This window comes from Eretmochelys imbricata, chromosome 10 (assembly GCF_965152235.1).
Source record: "Eretmochelys imbricata isolate rEreImb1 chromosome 10, rEreImb1.hap1, whole genome shotgun sequence".
Lineage (NCBI taxonomy): Eukaryota > Metazoa > Chordata > Testudines > Cheloniidae > Eretmochelys > Eretmochelys imbricata.
The window spans coordinates 66,848,473-66,865,990 of NC_135581.1; the positions used below are offsets into that span (position 1 = coordinate 66,848,473).

At 44.9% G+C, this 17,518-nt stretch overlaps 1 protein-coding gene across 1 annotated transcript in view; it reads right to left on the bottom strand.

Moving 5' to 3' along the window:
- HOMER2 (homer scaffold protein 2) overlaps positions 1 to 16,988 on the bottom strand; it is a 103,998-nt gene extending 87,010 nt beyond the window's left edge. Inside the window, exon 1 of the mRNA XM_077828538.1 lies at positions 16,876 to 16,988. Coding sequence (XP_077684664.1) covers positions 16,876 to 16,988 — 113 coding nt within the window. The remainder of the gene's footprint in view (positions 1 to 16,875) is intronic.
- Positions 16,989 to 17,518: the final 530 nt, after the last annotated feature.

Sequence of the window (17,518 nt, forward strand, 5' to 3'; positions counted from 1 at the left end):
GTTTTAGAACATTTGACTAATGTCTTACAGTTGAATTCACAATCTCACAATAGGGTACCTTTGTAGGCCCAATTATCACAACAGCCCCTAATTCCCGTAGGCTCCTTTGAAAGCTCCGGACAAAATAAAAATAAAAACAATTGAAAAAACAGTTCTGCAAAAATGCTTAAAATCTTGTATTTTGACAAGTCACAACAAATGGCTGAAAGCAATCAGACTTAGACTGAGGGGGATTTAGAAGGGAAAAGGAAGATGAGTTAACAGTGAAATGAGCAAGTTTTGGCATGGTAAGCAGTAGCCCCTTTTGAACCTGCCTTCGTAGTCAGACACTGTTTTTCTGTTTTAAATCCACTCCCTCTTCACCATGATAAACCTGTCATTATTTTCCAGCTAAGGCTCCCAGTCCTGCCAGCTTTAAGCATGAAAGGATAAAATTACCATCAAACTTGCAAATCCTACACACCTACACAGCAGAGCTGGTTCTCTCATCTGAGTCATCAAGGCAGACCAGCAACAGTGATGTAATCCACCAACACCTCTTTTTAAAAAAACACCAACATTCATAAATGTGGATTGTTACAAATATTTTGCTTCCTTTTAATCCTGATCCCAGTAATAATACTAACCTTACAAAATAAATCTGAATGATGCATTGGGCACAGTGGTCCCTAACAGTTTCAACCTCAGCGATAAGGTCAGAGGTAAGCAGAAGGCTACTAGCATCACACGTGCTAAGCAGTGTGACTTTGCAGCAGGCAGCACTGAAGAAACCTTCATTCTACAGCAGGTAGAGAACAGGAAGCGTAAGTCATAGAAAATATCATCAAAAGAGACCAACTGCATCATCCAATGTAATCATCTACAGTTTGCAGGAGTATTACACATAATCCCTACTCATGCCTTATATAGCCTGTTCTCAATGATGTGCAGCGATGATGCTTCAATAACCTTCCTTGGTACTAACAGCCTGTGTTCCCTCAAGCACATTTACATCCCAACAAGCAAATTCCAAAATACAATTCCACTCACACACTGTATCTGCAGAAAGGACACCCATAGCCACAAACATGACTAACAGTACTCAAGGGAGAAAAAGAGTTGGAGATTTGATCATTTATTTAGCGGCCTTCAGAAAACCGAAGAACTTCCCACACAACAGCAGCTGTTTCAAAAATATGTATATTTCATAAATTTAATTTCATGGCTAAGGCTATTTATTCTAGCTATTACAGTAATGTTTATATCTGAACATAATATAGAATGATAAAGAAAATCCATAAACAGAAACAGACTAATATCATCTTATCCTGATTTCTCTCCAAATTAATTGCTGCACTTTGCCCAAGTTGGTCATAGAGAGACTATACTTTGAGAAATTAAAGTGACATTGTCAAAGCTTGACCTAGTTTAAAACTGTTTTCTGCCGAAAGGAATGCTTTAATATTTTAAATGGCCACTTGTCTTCAGCATTTCATTCTGGGTTTCATTTCTGTCAGGGGCCCATCTCACTTCCATCCTTTTACACGTGGGGAGAGATTTAAGGGACATTCCATCTTTTGGGGAGGATATTTTATTTAGGAGCTACTTTCAGGTATCAATCAAATTAACAGTGGTAATTAATTTGCTTGGTAGCTGAAAAACTCAGTTGTGATCTCTTCTCTAAAATTAAATTATATCTCAATTGCTCTCTTCATTCTTTTTCTATGGCCTTGTCTATACTAGTGGGAATATTTGCTGAACTCCCACCAATGCAGTGGAATCAGTGGTACCAGCAGTGGGAATTCTTTGCTGAAATTCTCTACTGCAGACGCTGCCTACGGTTCTCTCTCTACTCTGCCCTCCCTGTGCCTCCTCCTGTCTCTGAATAGCATGCAGTCACTCCCTTTCACTTGTTTCTGTTCATTTTCTTCTTTCTTGTTTCAACATCTTCCCGATTTCAGGTTTCTCCTTCACTTAGGGCTTATCTACACTGAGGATTTTTGCACTTGTATAGCAACATCAGTGTAGCTGCACAACCACAAACTCTTAATGTAGATGTGCTGCACTGGTGCAAACAGTAGCCTGCACTGGAAAGAAGAGTAAACCACACTAGTCCAAGTCAGTTTTCACTTTGGTGCAATGCATCTGCACTAGGGGTTTTCACAAATGCAGCTACCCTGAGGTAACTACACCAGTGCCAAAATCCCAAATGTAGACAAACCCATGCTAAGGCTTTCCTGTTTCCCTCTCTACCAACTCTTTTTTTAAAAGCCATTTTAATGTTTCTGAAAGATGTATAATCCTGGGGTGAAATTCTGGGCCCCAGAAGTTTTCCCATTCATTCAATGGAGATAGGAATTTACCCCTAGAGATTACAGTTCTCTGAGCCTGATTCTCCACTGGTCTGCTCTTTGTGTAAGTTATTTATATCTGTGCAAAGTGTGTGTAAAATGCTCAATATCAGAATGGCAGGAGTTCGGGCCCACTTTGCACAGATGCAAATGACTATGCAAGATGCAAGGCTATGGACAATCAGATCCACTATTCACATAAGACAGGGTGGGCAAACTTTTTGGCCCGAGGGCCACATTGGGGTTGCCAAACTGTATGGAGGGCCGGGTAGGGAAGGCTGTGCCTCCCCAAACAGCCTGGCCCCTGCCCCCTCACTGCCCCTGTCAGAACCCCCAACCCATCCAACCGCCCCTGCTCCTTGTCCTGACCACCCCCTCTCAGAACCTCCTGCCTCTAACTGCCCCCCCAGGAACCCCACCCCCATCCAACCCCGCCCGCTCCTTCTCCCCTAACCACCCCCCCGGGACTCCACCCCCTATCCAACCCACCCTGCTCCCTGTCCCCTGACTGCCCTATCCACACCCCGGCCCCCTGACAGGCCCCCCCAGGACTCCCATGCCTATCCAAACCCCCCATTCCCCATCCCCGACCGTCGTCCCCCCCGAACCTCTGCCCCATCCAACCACCCCTTGCTCCCTGTCCCATGACTGCCCCCCAGGATTCCCTGCCCCTTATCCAACCCCCCCCCCCCCCGCTCCCTGCCCCCTTACCAGCCGGAGCCAGCACGTTGCCCGGCAGGAGCTCGCAGCCGCACCACCCAGAGCATTGCGGCGCAGTGAGCTGAGGCTGCAGGGGAGGTGCTGGGGGCTAGCCTCCCCGGCCAGGAGCTCAAAGGCCAAGCAGGACCATCCCAAGGGCCATAGTTTGCCCACCTCTGACATAAGAGGCGCAGTATAGGTAGTAAGGTCTCCACAGCACCCATCAGCATGCCTCTATTCTGACCTAAAAACGACATCCCAAATCAGAGAGTAATTCAGCTTCAATATCTACTCTATCCTCAGTCCCTTTGTTGAGGCTGCCAATAAGAACACCACCTGGGATGACATTTGATGCAAACTGGACTTGTGAGAACTGACAGGCCCTGAACCAAAACCACCAGTTCACTTCCCATAGGCCAGTGAGCCATCAGATCACTCATTACCAGCTTGGGCTGGATTTGAGCACACACTGACGTTCCTTCTCCATCAAAGGAAGTCTACATGTGGCTCCTTCAAGAGCCACTCCATGCTGCTCTGTCATTTGGCCAGAGAACACTGCTCAAGAGTGATGCAAGGTGCTCTCTCCGACATCGATGGATGGCCCAATCTAGTTCCCAATGAAGTAAAAAAAAAAAAAAAAAAAAAAAAGTCTCCAATTGACTTTAGTTGGAGCTAAACTAGGGCCAAAGTGAATTTCCGCTGCAATACCCTACTAACGTGGCACAGCAGCACCAATATAATTAAGATTGCTTCACTACATCAGTGTAAAGGTTGACATTTCTAAGCCTCTAAAATCGACATGCTTGGTCGGATTCCTTTTAAATCTGGTGTGCCCCCGGAGGATGCAGGATCAGGTGAGTGTCCCAAGCTTGGGGTCATTTGAGTTAGGGGTTGTGAAGATAAGAGGCATTTTTTAAAGTTTCTAGGTGGGTTTTTGCGTGTGCAGAGCAAGGGATCAAACTATTAGTGATATGCAGGTCAAAGTTGTCTCAATCTGTCTATTTTTACCCCAGGTAGTTCATGGCACACACTAAATCTTTGGGGGACCCAAATTGAGAATGGTATTTAAGAACATGTTCACTTCTTCACTTGCACAGATGTGCAGTCTGGAGGGATTACAGTGTCCATATACAATAAAGAAAAAAAAAGCCACATGAAAAGGTTTCTATGCGGCCCCTTTATGCTTGCCTGGGTAGATCAGGGAAATGTGTCAACTCATGTTGCTTGCTACAAGTTGTCTCTGTTATAATGTGTTATTTATGGGGAGGTTTACTGTGAACACAGCAGAATAATCATCAGGCAGCGTAACCAAAATTTCTGTTATATCGGGTGGGTAGGAGCCAGAAACAGATGACTGTGTGGAGAGGTGTGGCGGAAGGCCTGGGAGTACAGGAAGAGGGGTTGCAGCTGCGGAGGGGACAGGAAATTAGGACAATTAGTAGGCAAGCCTTGGATTGCTTGTTTGAGAAAATCTGTATTTTACTAGCCTCCAGGTGGGGGGGAAGGGGGAAAATGGTTCCTTCCTTACCTCAGTGCAGATTAATGTGGTGTTTCCAAGGAGACGTAGTGGAAAGTTTTGGAACCCACAGCACGGGCACCTTGACTATTGAGGGGAAAGAAATATGTGTAATGCCAAGGTTGCCAACATGTGGATCCTGTGGGATTCTTGGATCACAAGGTTGCAAAAGTTTGTGGGAGAGCAAGGAGTAGACCATGACATGGAGATTCCATGGAGATTCCACCCAAACGACCCTGTAGTGAGCAGAGTGGTGGCCTGCACTGGCATCAAGTTTTGCTCACTCTGCAGTGCCTAACCCGCTGACTTTTTTTAGAACATGCCACTTCCCTCCATTCTGCTGGCATTCTTTAAGATGTTATGATCTACTGGACATTGTAGTGATTCACTTGGGTGGAAATGATTTGGGCCTTATTCCTGGCATACACTTCATACAGATTTGGACTGCATCAGAGATCTGTGTCCAGGAACTGATAGTTTTCTTGGATTTGGCTGAGCATCTGAATAACTGCTACAGCAACAATATGAAAGCTATTAAGTGCTGGAAGAACATTAATCATTGGAGAATTCACTGGAGGGTTCTGGTCTGGCTGACCAGCAATTTTTACTGTATGCCATAGAAACAAGCTCTGATACCTCACTGTTTCTTGGAAGTGGAGTACATCTATTGAATAAAGATCTGAGGATCTTTCTCTCAAAATGTAAAACTGTCAGCATTTCGGAACAGAAACCAGTTTGTGATTTCCCTCACATGCTCTGCCACAAACTCTACCCTCCAACCATAAGAACGGCCAGACTAATCAGACCAAAGCTCCATCTAGCCCAGTATCCTGTCTTCTGACAGTGGCCGATGCTTCAGAGGAAATGATCACAACAATTATCGAGTGATCTATCCCCTGCTGCCCACATGCTGGCAGTCAGATATGAGGAACACCCAGAGCATGGGGTTGCACCCCATAGCATCTCTTGGCTAATAGCCACTGATGGATCTCTCCTCCATGAACTTATCTAGTTCTTTTTAGAACCCCATAGTTTTGGCCTTCACAACATCCCAGGCAATGAGTTCAGCAGGTTGACTGTGCATTGTGTGAAGTACTTCCTTTGGTTTGTTTTAAACCTGCTGCCTATTAATACAAGAATCAGAGGTCACCCAATGAAATTATGTGAAAGAGTAAAACAACACTTCCTTATTCACTCTCTCCACAGCATTCATGATTTTATAGACCACTATCATACGCCCCCTGAGTGGTGTCTTGTCCAAGCTGAAAAGTCCCAGTCTTTTTCATCTCTCCTCATACGGAAGCTGTTCCGTACCCCTAATCATTTTTGTTGCCCTTTTCTGTAACTTTTCAATTTATATCTTTTTACAACCTATTCACTCTCACCCACAGGATTCCATCCAACACTATTAAAGGACAACAAGGAAAGAAGAAGAAGGTGGCTGCCCGTGCCACTTCCCCTCCATTCTGCTGGCATTCTTTAATCAATTAAAGAACAATTTAGGAGAAAGATGTAAGAGCATATTGCTAGCAGAGGGCAAAAAGGCAGATCACTTCACAGTGTCCTTAAACGTCATCACATAATGGAAAAAAACCAGGACCAAATTGTACCCTCTTACAGATGTACCAACAAGACTGGGAGAGATGTCAAAAACTAGATGAGCGTTGCCTGATGGAGTTTCCAGCTAGTTATCCTCTGAAGTGGGAGTGGCTTTTGAGGAGCAGGAAAAGGGCAAGAGGTACCATTTCCCAACCTCACAAAACCAGGGGATCTTCGGGGAACCAGAATTTACATTAAGTCCCATTGATGGTAGACCCATGTAGAGATGGGGAAATTATTATTTTCTGAAACAGCCAGACAACCAAAAAATCAGTTGTTTCAGGTTGACCCAAAACAAAACAAAATTCAAAATATATGGTGATTAAGAGTCGAAAAAATTGTTTGGGGTTGAAAAAAACATTTCATTTAGATTGAGAATTTTTTATACTTAACATTTTAATGAAATTGAAGGAAATTTAAAATGAAAAGTTTTTTCAAATCAAAATCAAATGGTTTCATTTCAAAAATGTAGAAACAGAACATTTTGATTTTTTCAGAGCATTTTTGAAAAGTATTTTTTCCTGCACCAAATAATTTGGTGAAATTGATACAAAGTCACAAAATGTTTTGGTTGACCCAAATCTGCACATTTTGCACACAAAAAATTGGTTGAAAAATTTCACCCAGCTCTAGACATCAACCCTCTTACTCCTCTGACCTCCTCAGCCATGGCAGTATGGCTCTCTCCACTGGCCAGACACCCCAGACTCTCTCTCCCAGAGGGATGCAGGCATGGAGCCCACATTAATACAGCTTCAAGCAGCATTACTTAGGCACAGATATCTGCTTGAATATCAGTGGACTTTGGAGAGGAGCATACTGTGAAGAATAGCTCCCTCCTGAATAAATGCAACCTGGCCTCCATTCACCTCCACAGCCCCACTGATCTCAGTCCACAAAGAGTTTCAACAGAGGGACTGCCACAAGGTTCCAGAGGTGGGGGAAGAAAGAAGAATTGGCACTCTTCCTTCCTGCTTCACCCCTACGCAAAATCCCACCCCTCAGTCCGCAGAAGTGGGTATAACAAGTAGTTCCATATTAACTAAACTACATTAATTCACACAATAATATAATTCACCATTTATTTTGTATGTTCATTTTTTGCATTTAATTTGTATGGTGTTTCCTTGTGGTGTGTTTTAATATTTGGATGGTTAATTTTCATTTTGATACAAATGCTTTATTAAAAAGGGCTTTAAAATTATGTTTCATTGCTAATAGGTGTTTAGACTAGTTGAATTTTAATCCAACAAATATGAACAACATCTTCAATGGCAAAGAATCAATGTACAACTCTAATCCAAACTGGGTATTTGCCACTTCTCTACTAACGAGCAACATTTTGTAATTGAGGGATATGAAAAATTAAAGGGAACTGCAAGTGTATTGTGGAAATTAAAATGGTAAAAAGAGTCTTAGCTACATTTTCCCCTTTCTGTAATCTAATTCCTTTTAAAATCATTTTAATAAATAAAACTGCCATCTTTACAATTAGCTTTTGTTGTTAAAAAAAATTGAGGTCAAATTGAAACAGGTATTCTTTGTTAGATTAGCAGATATAGCTCAGAAATCTCAGCAACTGATGAGCTAACCGTTTTCTTTGTTAGTTCTTTGCTGAGGTGTGAAAAGACATAACTCAGGATGTAGGTTTAGATTTAAAAAAAAAAAAGTCTTGGAAATTGGAAGTCTGATATACAGTGTTTTGGGAATAGTTAACATTTATTGGCCAGACTATTGAGATAATAGTACCACAGTTGTAGGATTGCAAGGGTGGGGAGTTAGCCCTGGGGAAAAAAGAACTATTTTTCTTCAACATAAGCAACATTAGCGCCAGATCCAAAGCCCATGGAAATCAACAAGACTTGACTTTGCATTGACTTTGGAGTCAAGCTCTCTTTGTTTAGGAGACATTTTATACAAGAGCAGCATTCTCATGACTAGCTGAATATATATTTTTACTAATTTTGTAAAATTTGGAAAAAGTATTGCAGTATAGTAAGCTGAACTGCATCATCACATGCTTCTTTAGAGCTCTCATTTCACAGGAGATTTACGCGAATGACCTGAATAACTAGTTTTACACAGTTCAGGTAGCTGTCAGTTTTCATACTTCTGTACTGTTACTCAGTGCCAAACCCAGGGACAGTACATATTAATAATGGCCAACCACACAAAAACTATTTTAAGTGCTGAGCCAAATTCTTCCCACACTTTACACTTGAGGAACTAGGGGTGGAGGATCCAGGTGGCGAGATGGGGCTAGTACCCTCGCAATCAAAATATTGGGGGAGCAGACAATGTGTGTTTCAACCACCACCACCCCCAGGTTTTTTGCCCTCACACTACCTCACAGAGGTGAGAGTGGGACCCAGAGGAAGGGCTGGAGCGGCCATGGTGGCAGCCCACAAGATCAGGATGGCAGGAAATAACACCTCTGCTCTACCCACCTTCCACACACTTTGGCAAGACACTGGATCAGGGAGGGGCAGGAGCATGTGCACCGGCCGCCAGGGCGGGGGACAAGGCTCTAGCACCTGATCAAGTCTCAGTAGCTCCCTTCATTCCCCTTCCTACCCATCCCTCCCCCATTCACAGCAAGCTTCCACCTGCTGTGTGGAGCCTCCATACAATCCTGACTAGGTCCCATGTAAATTTATCAAAACCTGCCATGTTACTGGATGTAGCCGGAACAACTAGTGCCTGAAGCACTTAAAGTTTGTTCTTGAACCACAGACAGAACTGAAAAGTATTCTCAAACCAGACTGTCTATAACCCTGATAAACAGCAAGGCAATTCTTTGCACTTTTATATTGGAAAAATGTACGTCTCAAAGCACTTTACAAAAATGGATAAGCATTAATATGTCCAGTATCAGGGGGTAGCCGTGCTAGTCTGTATCCACAAAAAAACAACAAGGAGTCCGGTGGCACCTTAAAGGCTAAGATTTATTTGGGCATAAGCTTCCGTGGGTAAAAAACCATTTCTTCAGATCCATGGAGTGAAAATTACAGATGCAGGCATTATATAATGACACATGAAGCAAAGGGAGTTACCTCACAAGTGGAGAACCAGTCCCTATTCAAGCCCAAAATTTGCTGGACTGGGAGTGGCTGGCTCATTACAAAAGCAGCTTTACCTCTCCTGGAATTGACACCTCCTCATCTATTATTGGGAGTGGACTACATCCACCCTGATCGAATTGGCCCTGTCAACACTGGTTCTCCACTTGTGAGGTAACTCCCTTAGCTTCATGTGTCATTATATAATGCCTGCATCTGTAATTTTCACTCCATGCATCTGAAGAAGTGGGGTTTTACCCACGAAAGCTTATGCCCAAATAAATCTGTTAGTCTTTAAGGTGCCACCGGACTCCTTGTCATTAATATGTCCATTTTCCAGATGGAGAAACTCAGAAACAGAGCTGTTAAATGATTTGCTCAAGGTCACTCAATATGCCAGTGACAGAACTGGGAATAAAATCAAAGTATCTTCACTCCCAAGCCTGTGTTTATTTCACTAGACCTGCATTTCCTAAATTGTGGATTGTGACCCCCTAGGGTTTCACAAGACCATCTTGCTTTGACCCACAAAACCCCCTGTCCTGAATGAAGTAACTACTGTCCCACAGAGCTGAGTAAGCTCGGCTCCCAACTGCAGGCATTAGAACCTAGCCCCAGGTGCATGGAGTCACAGAGCTACTCAGGTTTGGGCTGGCCCTTCTGATGCGGCGGGCGCGGCGAAGGGAAATGAACAGGCCAGATCTGAGTGGCCAGAGGCCAGGTTGCAATGTCCAGAGCAGGGAGATGAGCCCAGCCAGCCCTTCAGGACAAGAGCCACAAAAGCACCACTGAGGGTGAACGCAAAGTGGGCTCAGTCTGCAATTCCCCCACTCCCCTGGGCCTCCCAGAACTTGGAACTTTCATTCCACCCAGGCCCAATGGGCATTGCAGCATGAAAAAGTTTGGGAACCACTGCTAAAGCAGCTGTGGCATAGTGCATTATTTGTAACATGGTTCAATCCTGTCTACGCTACAAAAGTGAACTGAAGTGTATCTGTGAGAGGCCCTACTACGGTATAACTATATCCAAGACAGTGGGTTTTGATAATATAGATGGAATCTTCAGCCCACAAACACTATGAAAACATAGAATTGGGGGCTTGATTCACCTCTTACGATATAAGCCTGAAGTAACTTCACTGGCGTAAACTGAGATGCATTGGTGTAAGAATGGGTGGAGAATCAGGCACACTGGTGAAGTCACCTTGTATTTACGTAGGCTTGTGGAAGAATAAACTCAAGTCTTCGCTCTTAGGTTGGTTGCAACATGTCAGAGGTAGTTTATTCTCAAGCAATTGCAAAAGGGGGAGAGTACACAATGGCAGGTCTCCCAAAAGATAAACAATTAAGGCTAGCATTTATACCTTTTGTCACATCCAGTAATGATCAACAACTGCATTTTGTTTATACATATTCCTTCCTGATATCTTACTTTTCTCAGCAGTTCTTGCTATAGTCTGCGTTCCATTCTTATCTAACACAAGGTCAAAGCAACCTCTCTTACAGTTCTTTTCCACTCACCCAGGCCCTGCCTGGAAGTCTCGCGTTATTAGCCTGACTCTTGCTCTTCCTAGAAGAATAAGATGTCTGCGCTTTTTTCCACTTCCACACTCCCCCGTGTTGTGCTTCCAGCACAACTATCAATCTTAAACCTCCATTTTCATTAAACCTTGTATTGCAGACTCTGCATCAGATGCTTCAACCTCATGGGTTTTGATTGGACGCAATGACAATGCATGGTTAGTATGGACATGAAAACTGTTATTATTACGTCTTTTACAACAACAACATAATCCTAAACTAAACAACAATAAAAGCAGTAATATTCCCTTGGTAATAATATGATGGGGTTGTTATACAGTTTTAGTCACAAAGCACAGTACATCATTATTAGTACATAAATAAAGAATTATACACTGGCAGGAACCAAAAAAAAAGCCAATGTTATGTGGTAACCAGGGTAAGCCAATGTGTGGCTTAGGTCAGACCTATGTGAGTTGAGGGGTTGTGGTGACGCCCTCAGATTAGAACACAGGTGTATTCAGTCCGGACGGAGGAGTTGTGGTGATGCCCTCAGGGTTAAAAAAAAGACAACCAAAAACAAAATAAAAAACTGATGCATTGTGGTATGAAGGAACAGAGGCCTTGGGTGTGAGAGAGGGTGAATGAGGGTCACAGGAAGACACCCAGAGCTCTCTGCGAAGCCCACAAGCTCGTGACTGGAGATGTCTCTAACGCAAGCCCTGTGACCGCACCTAGCGGACTAGTAAAAGGTCCTGACCAAGGTAGGCTGACTGCATGGCATGACTGGGAAGGGGCCTGTCTGAGTCTAGGGTTGTGTGACCCTATCCTTTTCCTGTCCTCGGACAGTCCATGTCCGTTTTCTTGACTTCTTTCCTCCCTCTCTCCTCCCCACCTGAAGGCAGGTTATGAGCCACTGACTGGTCTGACCATCTCACCGAAAGAAATCGGAGTAAGTGGTGTTGTTCTCTCTGAGACAAGACGACGCTCTTTGCAAAAGAGGGGGTAGGAAGGTCGTGGACATCCTCGATAAACCTTTCCTGTGTAAGTGACCCGAGTGGAAAATAGGAGGTGGTGTGATAATTTTAGCTTCATGAGCCGCTACCTCAGCGGACAGGGCACTCCTGTGTGATTGGAAAATGGGTGGGGGTCAGTTTAAGACTGTTCCTGTGCCACTGAAGGGCACACCTGCTTATTATATGTATGTGTATTATAGTTCTAGGATTTGTAGGGATTTAGAAAATTGGAATTTTTACACACGTGATGATCCATCTAAACAATGCCCACTAGAAGGTACCTTCGATTTAGATAAAATCATACACCTCAGAGAAAGCCATAAAGAGACTCCATGAGTCTCGAGTGTGGAGTCTGAAGGACTCCCAGGCAAAATTAAAACTCAAATGCAGGATTTAAAACGAAATGTAAAGCATCTGGATGCCTCCCTACCCAAACTATTTTGTTAACCCCTTTGACTTCTTTATATTCCCAATAAGTTAAGGCTGAAGTCAAGGAGAGAAAGGAATGGGTTAATTTGAAAAGTTAGCTTGGCCTAGAGATAAGGAGAAAGCTGCTTTGCGTTCAAGGTCAAGAATCGACACAGACCATGCCAAGCACAAAAACACTGCTTTCAGCCCCAGCTGGCTGTGAAGAAAATATAGACAGAGGTAAAACAAAGGCAAATAAGTTGCAGGACTGAGATTACATTTGCGAAGGTTGGCCACCTGGTGAGACCCAACAGTCTGCCTTTGCAACCCTGGACCCGGTGTGGTTTGGGGATGCTGAAGAAGCCACAGGCAGCCGGCCTGGACTGAAATACCTCCCAAGAGCAGAAGCAAGTTGGAAATTTTTACAGCATATCTCTGGACAGTCTGTGCACAGAATAACCTTCCATCCGTCTCTCTCTGTCTCTCCTACCCCCCGGGCCTGGCAAGCCCAAGAAGCATGTTTGTGAGTATAAAAGGGGGTCAGGGTTTAACATTAACGTTTTTTCTTCCCTTGAGTGATGAGGGAGCATTCCCAATGTTCTTTGCTGTTATTTCATTAATTAATGCTTTAAATTCAGTCACATGGTGTGTTGTCTTCATCTCCGCCCTACGATCCTGTGGTCTTAGCCTGATCAACTAAGGCACAGGCAGATTGGTAATGAAAATCTGTCACAGTTTTAGTGGAAAATTGAGGAGTGGGAGAACCCTGCAGAGTGCACACCATCTATCTATTTTGCCCTTGATATTTCACATTTGCTTTGTTTGGCACAGTTGGTATTACATGTTAAGAATTGCATGATTAAAGGTGCCACAGTAGGTCTGAGAACCAGATAAGGGTTTAGCATTCTTCTCTCCACCCCAGTCGGTGGTGATAGAGTGCAAATGGGTGTACTCCTGGTTGTAGAAGTCCAGGATGATGGAGGGGAGGACTCGGGGAGTCTCACTCCATGCATATAATCCTTGGTGCATACGACCTTAGCCGTAGCATGCCTGGGGTACAAATAGGAGTTGGGGATAAGGAAAGATGTGTAACTGACAGCTAGAATTGAGCAATTAAAAGCATAGATTATGAACAGGCAGCAACTCAAACCTACACCCAGGACAAGTTGCAAGCCTTGAGACAGGACTTCCAGGCAGAAAAGTGGAACACACCCACCTGGAAGCACTGGCTAAGTACCAGTCCTTCAGAGACTTGTCAAAATTTAACCATTTGTGCTCAGCATACGCTGTAACATTGTAAGGAGAGTGATCACTTTATATAAGCTATTACCAGCAGGAGAGTGGGGTGGGGGGAGAGAAAACCTTTTGTAGTGATAAACACCCATTTTTTCCATGATTTGTGTGTATAAAAACATCTTCTGTATTTTCCACAGTATGCATCCGATGAAGTGAGCTATAGCTCACGAAAGCTTATGCTCAAATAAATTGGTTAGTCTCTAATGTGCCACAAGTACTCCTTTTCTTTTTGCGAATACAGACTAACACGGCTGTTACTCTGAAACCTGTAACAGCAGTGTGTCTGCCATAAGAGGAAACTGAATAGTTAAAACGCCAATTGGCCGTGCGTTCTGTCCAGGTGACAAGCCTCACGGGGTAGGACTCGGGTAGCCCTAGTGACTGAGAATGTTTAAAAGAAGAGACTTGGAGGGGTGAGGGCTAGTTGAGAAGTCCACCCTCCTTGCTAATTGGTAGTGGGACAAGTTGGTGCCCATGGAAAGAACCGATCAGCAAGAAAAAAAAAGGATCAGGCCCAGGCAGGCAACATATAGAGAGATTTGGAAACTCTGAGGGCATGGTGGAAACAGGAAAGAAAGAGAGGGTTTAAGTGCAGCCATTTTAATTTGTTAGAAACAGAGCAACTGTTATGCTAAGTCTTAGCCTAATAGCGTGGGACCTGTAGAAGCAGGGCTCAAGTCAGAAGCAGGTGGGAAAACAGCAGCGCAGAGTCAGTGTGACCTTGCCTTGAGATAACAATGTTTTGAGAAGTGAAAGTGAGAAAATGTTGGATTAGACAGGATATAATATAAACAAAATGTGCATGTTTTCAATTAATGCATGCCACAGAAGAGTATAAATGCTTGTGTGATATTGCTTGTATTTTGGAGAAACTGAGACAGCTCTCTGTCAGCTGTATTCTTCCCTTGCAATTACTCGAATAAAGTTGTCTCTGATTTTGTTGCTTCCAACCTAAGAGTGAAGACTGTTTTCTTCCACAGGCTTGCCTAAAGCAAAATAGCCTAGATAATATCATAAATACACAAGAAGTACAAATAGGACTCTGCAAGTGGATCAGTGGACTTCAAATCCTTTGGAACTTTTAAAGAATAGATTTCTGTGGAATAGGACTTCCATGTTTCCAGGTCAGACTGTTTTTTTTAAAAGATGTTTTTCTAATTTCTATTCAAGCTCTCATCCCAGAATAGCTAAAAATATTCTGCTAGTTAGTTAACAAGGATGACAGTGAAAATATTGTTTGGTCACCCAATTGAGATGAATGGGGCAGTTCTTCAGACCCATTTTTCTGTCCATCTATAGATGCAATGAGACAGCATTGCATCAGTTCATATTCTGAAACTTACTTTTATAAATTTGAAAGGCAAGATGCTATCTTGTTTTTAAATGAATGCTTATTTAATGAAGAAACTGATGAGCCCATCAGAGATGTTCTGGTGTGGCATGCTGGTCAATATCCACTTATATCACCCCATACCTATTTCCTCCGCCCACCTTCTTTCCGAAAGTTCTCTGCATCAAAATTAGGCACATTCATTGCATTTTTAAATTGTTCATGTTTATATAATTTACCTTTAGCATACCTGTTGCAAATTATGCCACTTCAGTGATACTGTAATAAATTCTGTAGTGGGAGCTTGCATAGTTACAAAATGGCATAAGTAAACTGAGAAATTAAAGAATGATCCCTCACCACATGGGGGTGAGAAGAGGAAAGATGTAAGAGAATATACAGTAAATATAGCAAATTAAATGATGTGTGGGTTTTGGAATCCCCCCAGCATACCACCTTCCAGGCTTGTTAAGAAGATTTCAAGTCTATCCATAGTTCACACTGAAAATATATGCTTTTTTTTAAAAAAAAAAATTCTTGTTTTCTAAGGTTTTTAGTTTACAAATTCCTTAAACCACAGTATTTACCTTCTTCCCTCTTGTTCAAATTACAAGATATGAAAAAAAAAGTACTATTAGTTTCTCTGAACTAGCAAACTGAATTGTCCAGTGGGGCATGTTCTCAGACCAAAATCTTGTACTTTTAAACAGAGAAAACTTTCAGAAACAATTATCTAAATATAACAAACAATAATGTTTGGATAAGTTTATTGCGTGCTTTCCGTGACTCAGTGCTCTGACTGAATTACAACACAGAGTCACTGAAAAGAAATCCTCTGCTTTTAAGTGAGTTTATACACATGAACAGATTACTCATTTCAAGATTGGAATCTTTCACATTGTATCTGAGGCACTTGCTCAGTCATTTTAGCCATTTAAATCATACCTCCGTGTTTATCTGCTACAAGGACATTTCTGCACACTTCAAGTTTTATTCTACAGCTAACAGCAAAGCTTATTATCTTCACATTTTAAAAAACGTTGCCCCCTTTCTTACATTTATGAATATTTTTTGGTTATCCATATTATTTGTACAAGATCCTATTTTGCCACTACAGCATGAAAATCAATTAACTACATTTAAAACCATTAAACTGAATAATAATACTTTGCACATCAGAAGATCTCAAAGCACTTCATGAACGTGTTTTACAGAACTAAAAGGCTTTTTTTTTAAAAAAATAGTCTTAAAATGTAACAACCAACAAGAGAGAAAGACTCGTATCCTGGGAGCAACAGGGCAACAACCACACTGCACATACATTTTAATTACGAACTCTCATACGAAGGCCTCGAGAACCTTAACCAATATAACTAACAAGACAGGAACCAAAAAGAAACCACGACTCAAGACAAGTCCTAAAACTAGTGTGAACGCCCCCGAACCAGGTTAAATCCACCAGCCATCCAACAGCCGGAAATTAATCTTTGCTGCGCTACTTCAGCCACCACCACCAAACCCCGAAGCCAGAGCGCACAAAGTACTCGGGACCTGCTCGTGCTCCATCCAGCCCCCCTCAGTCTCCCACTGCTGGGCTCGTCCGCTCGCTCTGGCGTTTGCCGAGCTGCGCCTTTCCCCGCTCGTTCAGCTGGCACCCGAGTCCCGTCCGAGCCGGGCAAGCTCCCCTAGCCCTCGCTCCTCTCCAGCCCCGTGGGTGCAAACGGCACTAGCAGAGCCGTGGCAGAGCCGGGCTCCATCCCTGGCGAGCCCCCTCCAGCTGCCCAGTGCCGTGGAGTGACTCAGCCCCCCAGCTGGAGAGGAGCTCGGAACAGCGCTGCCCCCGGGTTAGCCGGGCAGGGTGGCTGCTCGGAGCCAGGCGCAGGAGCCCCGGATACAAACTGCCCGAGGCAGTACAGCGCCCCGCGGCACCCGGGAGCGGGGTCTGGCCGCGCCCCGGGCTGCAAGTTCAACACGCCCCCAGCCGAGCCCCAAGCGGCTCGCTAGAGACCCGCCGGCGAAGCGGCGGCAGCTGGGGAGAGCCCGACCTGAGCCCCTGGGGCGGGAGGGAAGGCAGTGGCCGTGGGCTCCCGGGGACACTCACCCCATTTCTCGGTACTTGTCCCCAGCTGCGCCCGCAGCCTGCAGCCCCGCCGGGCCCCCGGGGTTCTCGCCTCTGTCCCCGGCGGGCGCGGGGCGAGTCCCAACTTCGCACATGCGGCCGCCGGCTGCTAGCGCGCTCAGCTCCTGCGCATCCCGGGCCGGCCCCGCCGGCGGCGGCGGCGGCAGCAGCAGCAGCAGCAACTCTCCCGAGAGCCGGGCGGGCGGGCGGCGGCGGCTTCTCCCTGTGCCCACTCGGCGGCGGCGGCAGCCGTCCTGCTCCTCCTCCTCCTCCTCCTCCCCTTACATAACCTCCTCTCCCAGCGGCGGGGGCAGCCACCAGCCTCCCGCAGACCCCGCGCCGGGCAGGAGGCGAGAGCTGGGGGGTTCTCCCGGGAGCTCCCTCGCACCGCGGAGCCAGGGAAGGCGGCGGCGAGTCCCCACCTGCTTCGCAGCCGCCTCCCACTGGCAGGGCCACACGCTGCTGCCCATGCTGCCCGCGCTCCCCCGGCAGCGGCCGGGCAGGGCGCCTTCCCCGGGACTCGGCAGGACTCCCCCTCCCCTCAGGCGCCCCCTGCCGCCAAACGTGCCCCTCCCCTGAGTCCTCACCCTGCCCGCTCAGTGCCTGGCGGATGTGGGCTTGGACC